This window comes from Lontra canadensis, unplaced genomic scaffold (genome assembly GCF_010015895.1).
Source record: "Lontra canadensis isolate GAN:19392208 unplaced genomic scaffold, GSC_riverotter_1.0 scaffold68, whole genome shotgun sequence".
Lineage (NCBI taxonomy): Eukaryota > Metazoa > Chordata > Mammalia > Carnivora > Mustelidae > Lontra > Lontra canadensis.
The window spans coordinates 9,627,325-9,640,956 of NW_022631062.1; the positions used below are offsets into that span (position 1 = coordinate 9,627,325).

At 54.6% G+C, this 13,632-nt stretch overlaps 1 protein-coding gene across 3 annotated transcripts in view; it reads left to right on the forward strand.

Annotated features, from left to right (window-relative positions):
* The first annotated feature begins 4,576 nt into the window (after positions 1 to 4,576).
* PRKX (protein kinase X-linked) overlaps positions 4,577 to 13,632 on the forward strand; it is a 73,910-nt gene continuing 64,854 nt past the window's right edge. For 2 of the 3 annotated variants that reach the window (XM_032880235.1, XM_032880236.1), the window contains exon 1: positions 4,691 to 4,965. In XM_032880235.1, coding sequence (XP_032736126.1) covers positions 4,791 to 4,965 — 175 coding nt within the window. In that variant the 5' untranslated portion in view covers positions 4,691 to 4,790. Of the gene's footprint in view, positions 4,966 to 13,632 lie in introns of all 3 variants that reach the window. The other variant, XM_032880237.1, reaches the window with a different exon arrangement.

Here is a 13,632-nt window from a genome sequence, read left to right on the forward strand (position 1 = left end):
CCTCGACACCTAATATTCCTGGAATTTATTTTAGTTTTCTCTTCTCCTGACGCCTTCCAGGTATTTTTAGAGACCAAACAAGGAGAGCATCTAAGTAGCATTTAATCCCAAACAAGGTAACAGTTTGATATTAGTGTATCCTTTACAATGGCTGGAGAAACACACAGCTCAGTTGGAGACGATTTTTCTCTTGTTACTTTGTCAGACTCTTGGTTCCTTGGAAGTCAGGACTCCCTGCATGAAAAAGCACGTCCTTCCGCCTTCGGGATGTGTCCCGATTTTCAAACTTTCATCTGGAGAGACGGAGCGCCTCAGGGTTCTGCTTGATTTTATCGATTCATGACTCACTAATGTTACTGAAGCCTGCAATTATTTGAGGACTCCTGTTTCCACCCTGTGATGACTTAATTGCTCTGAGCCCATCTGGAATTCATGACCTGGCCACCCAGGGAACCCTGTGTGGTGTCTTCCTGATGAAGACGGCCTTTGCCTCCCTGGACAGGGCATTTTGAGGTCAGCTTCACCTGGTTTGAACGCATGGGTTGGGTTCTTTATTGGGGTCTTTTTTTGGGACGGGGTGGATGAGGGCATCTGTAAAATAAATGAGGTTGAAGCAGTTTGGAAAATGGGTTCCATTTGCATGAAAATAGGGCACCTGGGTGCCCACACAGGCCGATCTGCACTGGGGTGGCTAGGCAGGGCTCACACTGGAGCAAGGCTTGGATTCCTGTGGCTACGCATATAATTATAAAAGAAGTTTCATCACCTCTGATGACTCATGACGGGCCCGGCTGCATCTGCGGAGGCCCAAGGGCCCAGCATTGTCACAGAACGTAACCCACAAACTAGGTTACCATGAGTTCCCAACACATTCAACCCGCGCAGACCCCCCGCAGGGCTGACCTGCAGGACGAAATGAGAACCAAAAGCCTGCACAGCTAGAACAGTGAGTGCTGCCCCAACTTGGGATCACTCCTCGCTGAGAAAACGTTCATCGGCGATCGACCAGAACATCCAACACCCATTAATTGCGCTTGCAACAGCAGGTCTGAGAAACGGGGAGCAAATATACGGACCACGGAAAGCCACTCTGTTCTATTCCTACCGCACAGGGGGCACCCGGTGGAGGCCCTTGTCTGCCTTAGGGGTAGAGCTAACGAGCGGAGTCTAAAACCCTAATCCTGCTGACATGTTCTGCCTGCCTCCGAAGACCAAATCCTAAGCAGACAGATCTTCTGGCATCCATGACAAACAAACAAACAAACAAAAAACAACAACAACAAAAAACAACAACTCCCATCCCCGGCTGAGTCCGGATTCAATGCACGGTTGTACTGTTTCATAGGATCGCTTTCCAGAAGCCCTGGGAAGGCCTCTTTTAACAAATACTGAAACTATCACGTATGTTTCCAAAGTATGCGTTTATCTGACTGAGTGGCAATACACAGGGTTATACCGAACTCAAAATATACAGGGACGCATGGGTCAGTTAAGCAATCTGCCTTCGGCTCAGGTCATGATCCCAGGGTCTTGGGATCGAGTCCCGCGTCTGCCACCCTGCTCAGCAGGGAGCCTGCTTCCCCCTCTCCCTTCTCTCCTCCCCCTGCTTGCGCTCTCTCTCATAAATAAATAAAATCTTTAAAAAAAATATATATGTGTATACTTTTTCATAATACAAGTTTTTAATATATTTATAATTATATAATATTAATATAATATATATAATAAGCACATATTATAGTTTATAAATATAAACTTAAAAATTGTGATGTCTGTAAACACAGCTGAATATGTTTTTTAGGATACATGCTTTACAATTTATAATGAAAAGTATTAGAATATACATTATAGAATGTTAGAATATACTATATCATCTATGTCTAATATATACATAAGTTGTAAAGTCTGAAGGCAGCTGAACATGTCTTTTAGGATATGCAAGTGAGAATTTATAATAAAACAAAATAAAATATATAATAGAATATATTAGACTATATTATAGAATGCCACAATATATAATATGTATCATTTTATGTATCTCTATGTTGCAAAGTCTGTGAAGGCAGGTGCACATGTCTTTTAGAATATAGAGAATAAAATATATTAGAGTAGATATTCTAGGATACAATAGAACATAATGTATATGATATATGATATAATTTGTATACACTGTAAAGCCTGTGAAGGGAACAGTATACTCTTTAATATGTATACTCTTTATATATGTAACTATATATAATATATATTTTTATATATGCACCTACATACATGTATCTATGTATAATATATATTTTTATATATGCACGTGTGTGTATTTACATACGTATGTATTTCTATGTTGTATGTACATATGTATTTGTGCATACAACACACACACACGCATATATACAAACACATAAATATTTATCCCAAATGAGGAATACATACATATTCCAGCTGCCTTAACCGATCACAGCTTTCTTTCTCTCATGCTCATGGGCACCTGCACAGGTGAGGCTGCTGACCTTCCGGTCCCCTCCAGGTGGACACAGGAACTCTTCTTTCCGCATTTCCGAGCTCAGCACATCTTGTGTGCACCCCGAGGGAAGGCGGCTGCCCAAAGGCAGTAATGACCCCATAGCACCTAACCTACCGGGGTTGCTCTGTATCGTCTCCCGAGTCCTGGGCTGTGGTTTCTGAGGAATTTTTATGATCCCTCCACATGAAAGCCGCTTCGTACAGCAAGGTGTTGCAAAACCTGCCCAGGATATTTATAGGAAGACGTGGGTCTGTGGCCAGTCTCACGGGCAGGAGAGGAAGGAGTCACACCAACTCTGCAACCCAGAGTTCAATTCCAAAACTTCGTCTGGAATCCTTTTCTGCCTGGGTGCAGCTGGAAGGGAAAAGCATGTCCCTAACTGACCTAGCCTTGACCACCAACCCTAGTCACCCAGGAGCATCACAGTAACAAGGGACACGGGGACATGCCCCGGAGGCCCGTCCTGGGTCTCCTGAGTCTTCAGCAGGGCCTGGTGGCCAGAGGGCCTCCTGGTTCCAACTCGGTGCGCGGGGCCTGCTCAGGGCATGCATTTTTTGCATTCCAGCTCAAGATTTGGCAACAAGCAAAGACAGCAGGCCTCATGCCCTGGGAAAATGCCACCCACAATGTGGAGATGAGGGCTGGGCCCAAGCTGACAGCCAGGGGCCGGCAAGGCACACCCAGAGACCGCATCTGATTTCCTGTGGCCCCCTCCCAGTTGGCCGAGCCTGGCAGACGGGGCCTGGTGTCCCTAAGAATGCCCTGTCCCCGACCCCACAACAACCCCCTCCAAGGGCGGAATGGCTGAGATGCCTCCAAACCAGGTGGGGGGCGGTATGGTCTCCTTTGGCAGCTCAAAGTGCGCTTCTGGGGGGCCGCAGCTGGGAACAGCCCTTTCTGGGCCGCGTTTTAACCGGATGCCCGGGGACAGGGTGGCCAGATAAAGGACAGGACGACCAGTTACATTCCAGTTTCAGAGACGCACGCGTCGTTTACTGCGCTCAAGACATCCAAATGAGGCCTGGGACATACTTACACTGCGGGGGGCTGGGGGGTACTCTGTGTCCATCTCAAATACAAACGGATCCTGGGCGCCCTGCGTTTCTTTTCCAAAGTGGTGCCAGGTGTGTTTAAAACAGCGACCCACCAAGCTGCGTGCGTTGCGTGGTTTTTTTTTGGGGGGGGGGCGAGGGGGACAAAGGGGGTAGGGCTCGTCCTAGCTCTTAAACCTGGGTCTCCTTGTTTTTGTTTAAAAAAAGGGTACTTTGGATATAATCATGGTTTCTTAGGAATGTGCCCAGAAACTGGAGCGGGGGCAGTGGGGAGCCCGGCGCCCTTACGCGCCAGGCCCCTGCCCGCCAGCTCGCATTTTGCATCACCATGGTCCCCCCGAGAAACCGGGAAAGTGACACGGGCCGGGTTTTTATTCGCTAGACCCAGCAGCCGCCCTTGGGGACGCGCGGGCACCGAGCGGCCGCCCGCCGGAGCGCCCCAAGCGCCTTTCGCTCGGGTTCAGTTTGATTTTTTTAACTTTACTTTTGTTGGAGCCACGCCCTCGCGGTCCCCCCAGCGCGCCCCACCTCCCACCCTTCCGGGCTGGGGCGCGGCGAGCGCGGTGGCCCGTCCCCGCGTTCCCCGGGGGAGCTCGGCTGGGGACCTCAGCCCCCGGGGACGCCGCCCGCGGCGCAGCGGGCGCGGCCACCTCTCGGATCCCGGACTGGGGCGCGGCGGGGGCGGAGCGCGGGGACCCGAGCGGCCCTCCCGTGGGCGGGCCGAGTCCGGGCGGGCTCCGGGGCGGGTTGGAGAGCGCGCGGCCCCGCCCAGGCCGCTTCCGCCCGGTCCCCGACCAGCGCGCACGCAGCGCCCGCGCGGGTGGCGGCTGGCGCGGGCCCCCAGGAATGAACAGGGAGTCGAGCGCCCGCGGCCGGGACCCCGCCTCGCTCCCGCCAGCCCGGGCCGCCGCGCCCCCAGCCGCGCCCCCGCCCCCGCCCCCGCCGCCGCCGCCCGGGCCCCCGGGCCCGCCCCCCGAGGCCGCGGGCTACTCCCACCAGCTGCTGCTGCTGCTGCTGCAGTGAGCGCCGCCCCGCGCCCCGCCATTGTCCCCGCCGCTCCGCCTGTCGCGCCGGGCCGCGGACCGGGAGGCGGGGGACGCGCATGGGTGGGCGCCGCTGATGCCGCCGCCGCCGCGCCGCCCTCCGAGGCTGCGTCCCGGGAAGCCCGGACCTCCGCGCTCCTCGGCCCGGCCCCGCGCCGCGGACTGGAGCGCGCCCCCATGGAGGCGCCCGGGCTGGCCAAGACGGCCAAGGCGGCCGCGACCGACCCCGAGCCTCAGGAGAGCCGCGGGGAGACCCCCGACGGGGCGCCCGCGCTCTGCCCCAGCCCCGAGGTGCCCTCGCCCGAGCCGCCAGCCTACCGCCTACAGGACTTCGACACGCTGGCCACTGTGGGTGAGTAGCGCGCGCGGGGACCCGGCCCGCAGGGTCGCTCGGCGCCGCCCGGGACGCTGGCGTCAGACAAAGGGCCGGTGTGCCGTCGCCGGGCCGCCTCCTTCAGCCGGTCCTGCCCGGTCTCCTCCGCTCAGGGTCTCCCCGCGAGCTGGCGGGGCGCCCCTGGACCCTCGGGAGCTCCCAGAGTTGGAGGGTGGCCCCCCACGAGCTCCCGCGAGCCTCCCCAAGTGTCCGCGCCCTGCCCCGCGCGCCAGGAGTGTCCGGACTTAAAAGTCCTTTCCTCCTCCCCCAAACCCCCCTGGTATTTGTGCCACCCGACGTCACAAAACTTGCCAGGGGTCATCTCCTATGGGGGACCTCGCCCGCCCTCCTAGCCAGGGGCCCCTAGGGACAGAGGCGGCGCCCAGAGGCAGCTACCAACTCCGGCCAGCCTCCCTGTGCCCAGCGGCAGGATGCTCCGGCGCAGACTTTGGACCTTACTGGGGACTTGGCGGGGACAGGTGTCCTGGGGCGGAACGGGGGCGGGCGTGGGGTGGGCGTTCAGGACGGATTACCCGTTTCCCCCTCCCCGCGCCTGCTTTTATCTTGTTGATCCCGAAAGTTGGCATTCCGGGTCAGACGCTGATTTCCTTTTGTCCTGTGCCGGGAAAGGCGCTGGTAGATCCTGGGGCCGCCCTGACTGGGCTAGAAAATCCCCACTCGGGGCTGGGGCTGGGTGCGAATGGTGGGCACAGGCCGCTGTGGCTTCTTAGTAACTCTTTGTTGCTCACGGGGTTTGGGAGATGGGTTTCTTGTAGGAGACATCCATGTGGAAGGCGCAAAGCCACAGGTCACCAAGGGGCTGGGGGTGTTCAGGGGCTTTTCCTGGGTCCCCTGCCCCTCTTGTGAAAAGGAGGAAGACGGCCAGGGCATCAGGAAGCCAGGGCTCAAGGTCACGGCCTCAGAGTTTAATTAGAGACGGACAGGCACGGCCACACTGGGGACGGGTCTCCAGGGAAGCTGATTCGGGAAGGAGGGGATGGTGGGCACCTTTTCTGCCGCTGTGTGCGTCTCTGTCTCTCCCTGTTTACTACCTTCTGTCCATCTGTTTGTCCCTCCCTCCGTGTGCCGCCCTCTCCTTCCCTCCCCCCGGGAAGCTGGCACTGATGGGAAAGCAGGCTGTGTTTTGCAGGGCTGCAGGGTGGGACAGAAACCCAGCCCAGGCGGTGACACCGGCCGTCGGTGGAAATAGAGACAACAATGGAAAGTTGGTAGAGGACTGACTCTCGAGGCCTTGGCACCGAGCGCTGACAATCGTATCTCGTCTGGGCACACGCATGGGGCTTGTCAGAGATGCCAGGGCTGGAGGACAGGGTAGCCCGCAGCGTGTGGGCAGGCTCGTGGGCTGTCGCCGCGACCTGTTCTGGTGCCAGCAGTCCCGTGGGGCCCTGGGAGCCCTGCCCAGTGGGCACGGGGCAGCCAGCCAGTCATCTTGTCCTTAAAAATAGAATGTGGCCGCCTCTGGGGACTGAGAGGGGCGTGCACGGGAGGGTGATTTCTTCCACGGGCCCTTGCCTCTTCGTGAAGAGGATGCTTGTTCTCTGAGGATAACTTCTGTGCCCCTCTGGGTGTGACGGGAGCAGGTGTGCATGTGTGTGTGACACGCACATACACAGACCCAGGTGTGTATGCGAGAGACAGAGGCCAAACCTGAAGGAATCCCCAGCCTCCCCGAGCCGTCCCCGTCCTGTGTCCAAGCCACAGTGTCCACCAGCTGGAGGTCCCTTCCTGACGTGCAGTGGGTCCCACAGAGGGGCCAGGCTGAGCTCTGCCCAAGCTGCTACAACCTCTCCTCCTCGCTGTCACCCTGTGCCCATCAGGCACCCACGGGTCCTGCATGGTCCTGGGCCATTTGTATGCACTTTTCCAGTTGAGGAACGTGCCTCTCCTGGACGGGAACCCAGCCCCCACGCACCGCAAACCCACAACACACCGACACCCCAGACCTCTCTTTGCTTTCCTTCAGCCACATCTTGGAACCTTCTATCCGGAAGGAGTCAGGATGGAAGGACGCCGCTGGGCTCCGTCCTCGCCGCACACATTTCATCCGTGTGTTTTGTTCTTTTCCTGACCCATGTGTGTGCCCTGGGGTTTCCATTCCTCATGCCTGTCTGCGAGGTGCGCACGGACGGGAGGCTCCCCGAGGGGCAGAAACGCTGAGTCACACTCGCAGACACACGGTGTGTGGGTCTGTGGGTCTCTCCGTGCAGGTAGGACACCCTGGGTTCTGTCCGATTTCGTTGGGCATGCCCGCCGTGGCTCTTGGACAGTCCCCGTGTCCTCAGCTCCGGACCCAGCTGCAAAGGGTTGGGCCCTGCAGGTAGGAGGAGAGCAGGACGCTGGGACTGTGGGCATTTCAGACCAGCTGATTGCCCAGAAATCCAGAGAGCCGGGAAGAAATCTCAGCTTGTGCTGCTGCAACATCTGGCGAGCGGGGAGGCGACCTTGGGGCGTGTCTGGGCCCCCCTGTGATTTCCTAGCTCGAGAAACCGGGGTGGGAGCAGCCAGGCGGCTGCCCGGACCGGACGTGGCATGCAAGCCCGTTTCTCCACACTTCAGGTCCCCACGAGGACGCTTGGTTGATTCCCGTGGTGACAGACAACGAGCTGTAAAAACAGAATCATAGGTTTAGAAATAATTACAGACTCCCGGGGCTTTCCGGAGTCCGAGCCCGGCGTCCGTCCCCGTGCAGCCTTCATGAAGCTTCCCTCCGCGGGGACGTCGTTGGTGACCCGGTGTCAGGAGGAGGAGGTCAGCGTTGGTACTGTTGTGCTCAGAGGGGGCAGATCATGTTCTGTGCTCCTTGCTTGTGCAGGCTCTGCTGTGTGTGTGTGTGTGTGCGTGCGTGTGTGTGTGTGTATGCGCGTGTCTGGCTGCCGTTTTCACAAGTTTTATCTCGTGCCTTAATTTGTCAGCCGACACCCCTGAATCGAGGACAGAAGGATGCGTTCGGCACAGCCTGCTGGGTCCTCCTCCTCCCCTGTTCCAGCCCTGGGCAGGTTGTGTTTCCTGAAGACAAAGGAGACCTTCCTTCATGAGGGTTTTCCAAAATTAGACGAACTGTTAGAAAAGAGTATTCCCAAGGACAGAAGTCCTACACGTTGTTCCCCTTCGTTTTTTAAAAACGGGCATAACATTCACGTAACATAAAGTGAACCCTTTTCCCAGGGAGCCGTCCAGCTGCGTTTCGTACGTTGAGAAAGTTGCATGACCAGCATGTCGGTCTACTTCCAAGACGTTCTTGGCATGTCCCCAGAGGAGACCCTGTCCCCGTGAGCTGCCCTCCTCAGTCCCCTTCCCCTGTCCCCTGGTGACCAGGAGTCTGAGTTCTGTCTCCATGGACTTTCTGGTTCTCTATGCTTGATTGTATGACCTCTTTTTTTCCCCCCTTGTCTTCTCCAAGGGGGTGAGGGTCCAGTGGGAAGAGAACATGGGGAGATGCAGAGCCCAAATTTCCTTACTCAAGTGGTGAGAGAAAAATACACCCAAAAGGGCAGATGAGGACAAACCGGGAATAAGAAATGGGCAGCAGAATTGAGCCCATGATGAACAAACATGCACGCAACCTCTGCTCTCCTGGGGTAAATCGAGTCCCCCCCAATCCTGAAACCATGTCCTCCCACTCAGAACTGCAAGGGGAACCTTATTTAGAAGTAGGCTTTTTGCAGATACAGTTAGTTAAGGACTGTGATGAAGTCTGTTGTACTAGGGTGGTCTTAAATGCAATGACAGGGGTCCTTATAAGAAACACATGAGGAGACACAGATGCAGAGGAGAAGCCATGTGAGAAGGAAGGCAGGGATGGGAGGGACAAGACCACAAGCCCAGGGACGCCTGGAGCTCCAGAAGCTGGAAGAGGGAGAAAGGACCCTCTCCTGAAACCTCAGGAAGGAGCATGACCCTGTCCCACCTGTCAATAGCCGTGCCCCACCTGGATCTCAGTGGTCCTGCCCCATCTGGATCTCAGCGTTCCTGTCCCTGCCTGGATCTCACACTTCTGGTCTCCAGAACTAGGAGGGGGTGAATTCTCATTGTTTTAAGCCACCACGTGGTGGCAGCCCCAAGACAATTAGAAAATGAGTACACCTGCCAGAGAGGATTGCAGAGCTGACTTCTAGGCTGCTTTAGACCATGGCGCCCTAGGTCCGTGCACTGGTTTCCCCAGATCCTTGGAGGGGCATACCATCTAGCTCCAAGCTGGACAATGGTTTCCATGGGTGACCTAATCTGAGCAATAGTGTTCAGAGAGCCACATGTCCATCTCAGAAGACAGGGCATCCATAACCCGCTGCTTGAGGAAGGTCATGCCCAGAGCTAGATGCAACAGAGCCAGGAACTTGCTCTCCATCTACCTCTACTGCTCCCTTGCAGCCCTCCCCTTTCTCCACAAAGAGCAGCCAGGTGAGGCCCGCACGCACCGTCTACTTCATCTTGTCACTCGCTTTGTCAGATCCGCGGCTTTCCCACATGGCTAGACACCAAGGGGCGCCATCTTGAATCACGTCTGACCTTGGGCTGCTGTGACAAAGTACCATCCGCCAGGTGGCTTATAACGACCCAACTTTAGTTTTCGCAGCTCTGGAGGCCAGAAATCTGAGGTCAGGATGCCAGAGCATGGATGGGTTCTGGTGAGTGCTGTCCCTGGCTTGTAGATGGCCACCACCTTGCTGTGTGCTCACGGGGTGGGAAGGGAAGCAGGAGAAGCAAGCTTCCTGGCGTCTGCTATAAGGGAAATAAGGTCATCATAAGGGACCCCATTCTCATCTGATCTTCATTACGTCCCAAAACCCGCTTGCAGATATAAATAGTGTTATATTGGGAGCTAGTGATTCATCATGGGAAACTGGGGGTTGGAGTTGGTGCACAAACATTCAGTCCATAATACTCTCTTTTACTCCTCGTTATGTGTTGTCCTGACTTCCTTCTCCTGAACTCCTACCTTTGGGGTTCAGGTGGCTTCCCCAGCAGCACGCTTCCGTCATCTCATCCTGGAATTCCCAGGGGAGGACAGCTCACTCTCTGTCTGTCTAGGACAACCCTCCTTGTCCCTGCTTTCATTACCCACATGGGTGGGGACATGGCTGATGGTCTCAGATCCCTTTGCTGGGTGAGTTCCTCTTCAGCTGGGGACAACCCGGGAGGGTGTCTTTGTCACTGGGAGAAATGGGCAGAGCCAGCACATGCTGCCTGGGTTCACTGGTAAGGACACTTCTGACCACAGTGTTCTTTTCTGAGAGATTAACGTGTTACGATTTCTCTGAAAACCACTTTCAGTCTCTGGGAAGGACATCGTGGGGCTCTCTCTGTATTTCCCCCAAGGTTTTTTCAAGACCACAGTGTCACGACCTTCACCACCCTTTGGAGACTCATCTTTTCCTTTTTTTTCTTGGGGACTCTGTATGTGCTGTTTCTTGCAGGGAAGGGGAGGAAAGTACTGGATAACCCAAGCTGATGATGTCGTGATTATAGACGGGGCCAGTCATCTCCCATGATCTCATAAGGATGTCCACGAGGGGAGCTGGCCGCTGCCTCTGGGGGTTTTTGCCACTCTTCTCTGCACTGTCTGCTAACTGTTGGTGGCCCAGCAGTCCCTGCCCTGTGTCCTCCTCCTCTCCCACGGCACCCATGTCTCTTCCCCTGCTGCAGTGAGGCAGCTGAGTGGGACAGAGATTCTGTGGGGCTGTTTGCTGGCTCCATGTCTAGGGCAGGGGTTGTCCCTTCTCCTGGGAGCATGTGGCTCGCGGTGACATCACAGCACCCTGCTGCAGAGCTGTTGGGTTGTATTGTGGTGTTCGACACGGCCTGTGTGCCATAGAGGACAATGGCCCAGCAGCTGTTTATTTATTCCCTCATACATAGGCCGGTTGGCACGTCCGCATTGGGCAGGGACCTTCCCGGAAAGCCTGAGGGTCCCCCATGTTGGGAAGTCCCTGGTCCCAGGCTCCTCAGGATGGTAGTTATCCCTGCTCACGCTGGACACTGGTGGGGGAGCCACCGAACGCCAGCCTGCTCCCTAGATGGAACAGGTCATAGGAAGCTCAACACAAGGGTCCCTGCTTGTTGAGTTTATGTTACCCTGAGAGAGGTGGGCACTGACACCTGCATTTGGTGGTTTATTTGAAGTCCCCATCTGAAGTGTGGGGGAGAACAGAGCAGTGGCACAGGGATTGGAGCAGCAGTGTGCGGAGGAGGGGTAGGGGCACGCTGCCCTGTGTAGGTCCTGCGGTCTGCCTTTCCCAGCATGAGAGGTTTGCTCAAATCCTAGAAGGTGAGGGGGCTTAGCCGTGGGGACACCCTGGGAAGGCCCTGGGCACAGGGGCTGGTTCTCCACCTTGAGCGGCAGCAGAATCCCCTGGAGCAGGTGTCCGGCCCCACGTAACAGATTTTCTGATACCCCAAGATGGAGGGGGCCTGAAACTCAGCATTTCTAACAAGTTTCAGTGGTGGTGCTACTTCTGTTCTCTGCAGTATGCTTTGGAGCTACAGGGCGACCTCATAGCCCACGGGGCATGTTCTCGAAGCTCTCAGAAGGTTACTGTGGCCCATGTGGGATGGGACAAGCAGAGACGTGAAGGTGCAGAGCTTCTGTGTGGGACCTGTAGTGTGTGTGTCCTCACATGGGTTTTCCTGGCTGCATGTGCCAGGAGAAGGGGTGTGGGTGGTGTCTCTTATAAGGACACTTACACATGGTCTGTAGGATGAGGGCCCCACCCTGATGACCTTGTTTCACCTTTGTTACTTCTTGAGGTTCATCTCCAAATATGTTGGGATTTAGGCCTTCAAGGCATGAATTTTTGTTGGGGTTGGGGGTAGTTGGACACCAATATTCAGTCTGTAATAGTGACTTAGAGAAGAGTCATGGGTAACTCCATGGTTTTGGGTGAAATATTTTTGGGGGGTGAAATAATTAGAAAACTGGCACTGCCATTGGGCCACATAAGGAGGGTTCTGTATGGAGCATGTTGGGGAGGGAAGATCTCCATATCATCACCATCACCTTTATCAATGCCTCCCCATTCCACCTGCTCACATTCTACCTTCTCCACCATATCAATCATCTCAGCCATCATCACCATCATCATCATCACCATCATCATGACCACCGTCACCATCACTATCAAACCTCTCATCATCACCACCTTCATTCATCACACCTTCCAATCAGCACCCACCCACATCCTACCACTTTCTACCATCTTTATCACCAGTACCATCATCATCATCACGGCCGTCATGACCACCATCACCATCGTCACCAGCCCCATCATCGTCGTCATCACCATGACCACCACCTTTATCACCACCTTCCCTTCAACTCCCGCCCACATCCTACCACTTTTCTCCCATCTTCAGCATTATTTCTGCCATCATCACCACTTCTGACAATCGTGAAACTTTTCTTTGAAATTCACAGAACACCAAATTGTTTTACAGTGAACAGCTCAGGGGCATTTACCCATCTACAGTGTGAGCATCCCTTCCATCTACTTCATAAACACGTCCATCAGCCCCAAAAGGACATCCTGTACCCATTAAGCAGTCACTCCCTATTCCCCTTGCCCTTGGCTCCCACCAGTCTACTTTCTGTCTCTATGGATTTGCCCATTCTGGACATTTCATAGGCATGGATTCATACGGTGTGGAGCCCTTTTTTAACAGATTTCTTTCATTTTGAGTGGTGTTTTTGTTTTGTCCGTAAAGTTAGTATGGGTCAGTAGTTCATTCTTTCTTGTGACTAATATTTCATGGAATGGATAAGACTACATTTTGTTTCTCTTTTTGTGAGTTTGCTTAGAGAAACAAAGTACCAGAGATGGGATAGCTTCAACAATAGACAGTTATTCTCTCTCTCCCAGTCCTGGAGGCTGGAAGTCAAGATCCAGACATGGCCAGGGCTGGTTCCTCCTGACGCCTCTCTACCTTGTGTGTAGACTTTGTCTTCTCCCTGTGTCCTCGCGTAGTCTTCCCTCTGTGCGTGTTTATGTCTTAATCTTCTCTTCTTATGAGGCAGTCCTGTGGGATCCGGCCACACACCTCGATGACTTCATTTTACCTTAATCACTGTAAAGACCCCGTCCCCAAGTATAGACGCATTCTGAGGTCATGGAGATTGGGACGTAAACATAAGTTTTCTGTGCGGGAGGGGCAAAGTTCAGTCCATTCCACCTGTGAAACTTTGCATCAGAGATACTGTGTCCCCTTGGGGGTCCCATAATGGAATAGGGTAGCGTCACCCCAGGTGGATTTGGCTCATCAGCTCAGAGGGCCGAAAGTAGGATCCATTCATGAAAGAAGGCTAGAAGACTCTGGTAGTAGAGTGAAGACCCTCTCTCTGCTCATCTCGGCAACACCTGTCTTTCCCATCCTCTCGTGAGTCAACACCCATCCATCATCACTCTTTCTTTCTCTCCGGTCACTTGTAACTGTCCCACAAAGGTGTTGGGGCTTCCATTTAAGTGATGTCCCCCAGAACCCATCAACTCAAAAGGTTCTTTGTTCATTCAAGTAGCACCTTTCCCAGACCGCTGCATGGCCGGTGGGCATTCTTTCTTCCTTGAAAAGGGAGAGACCTTTCAGAAGAGAGGTGTTGCTCATTCCCAAGGTTGGTGTGTGTAGGTCCTGCTGCCC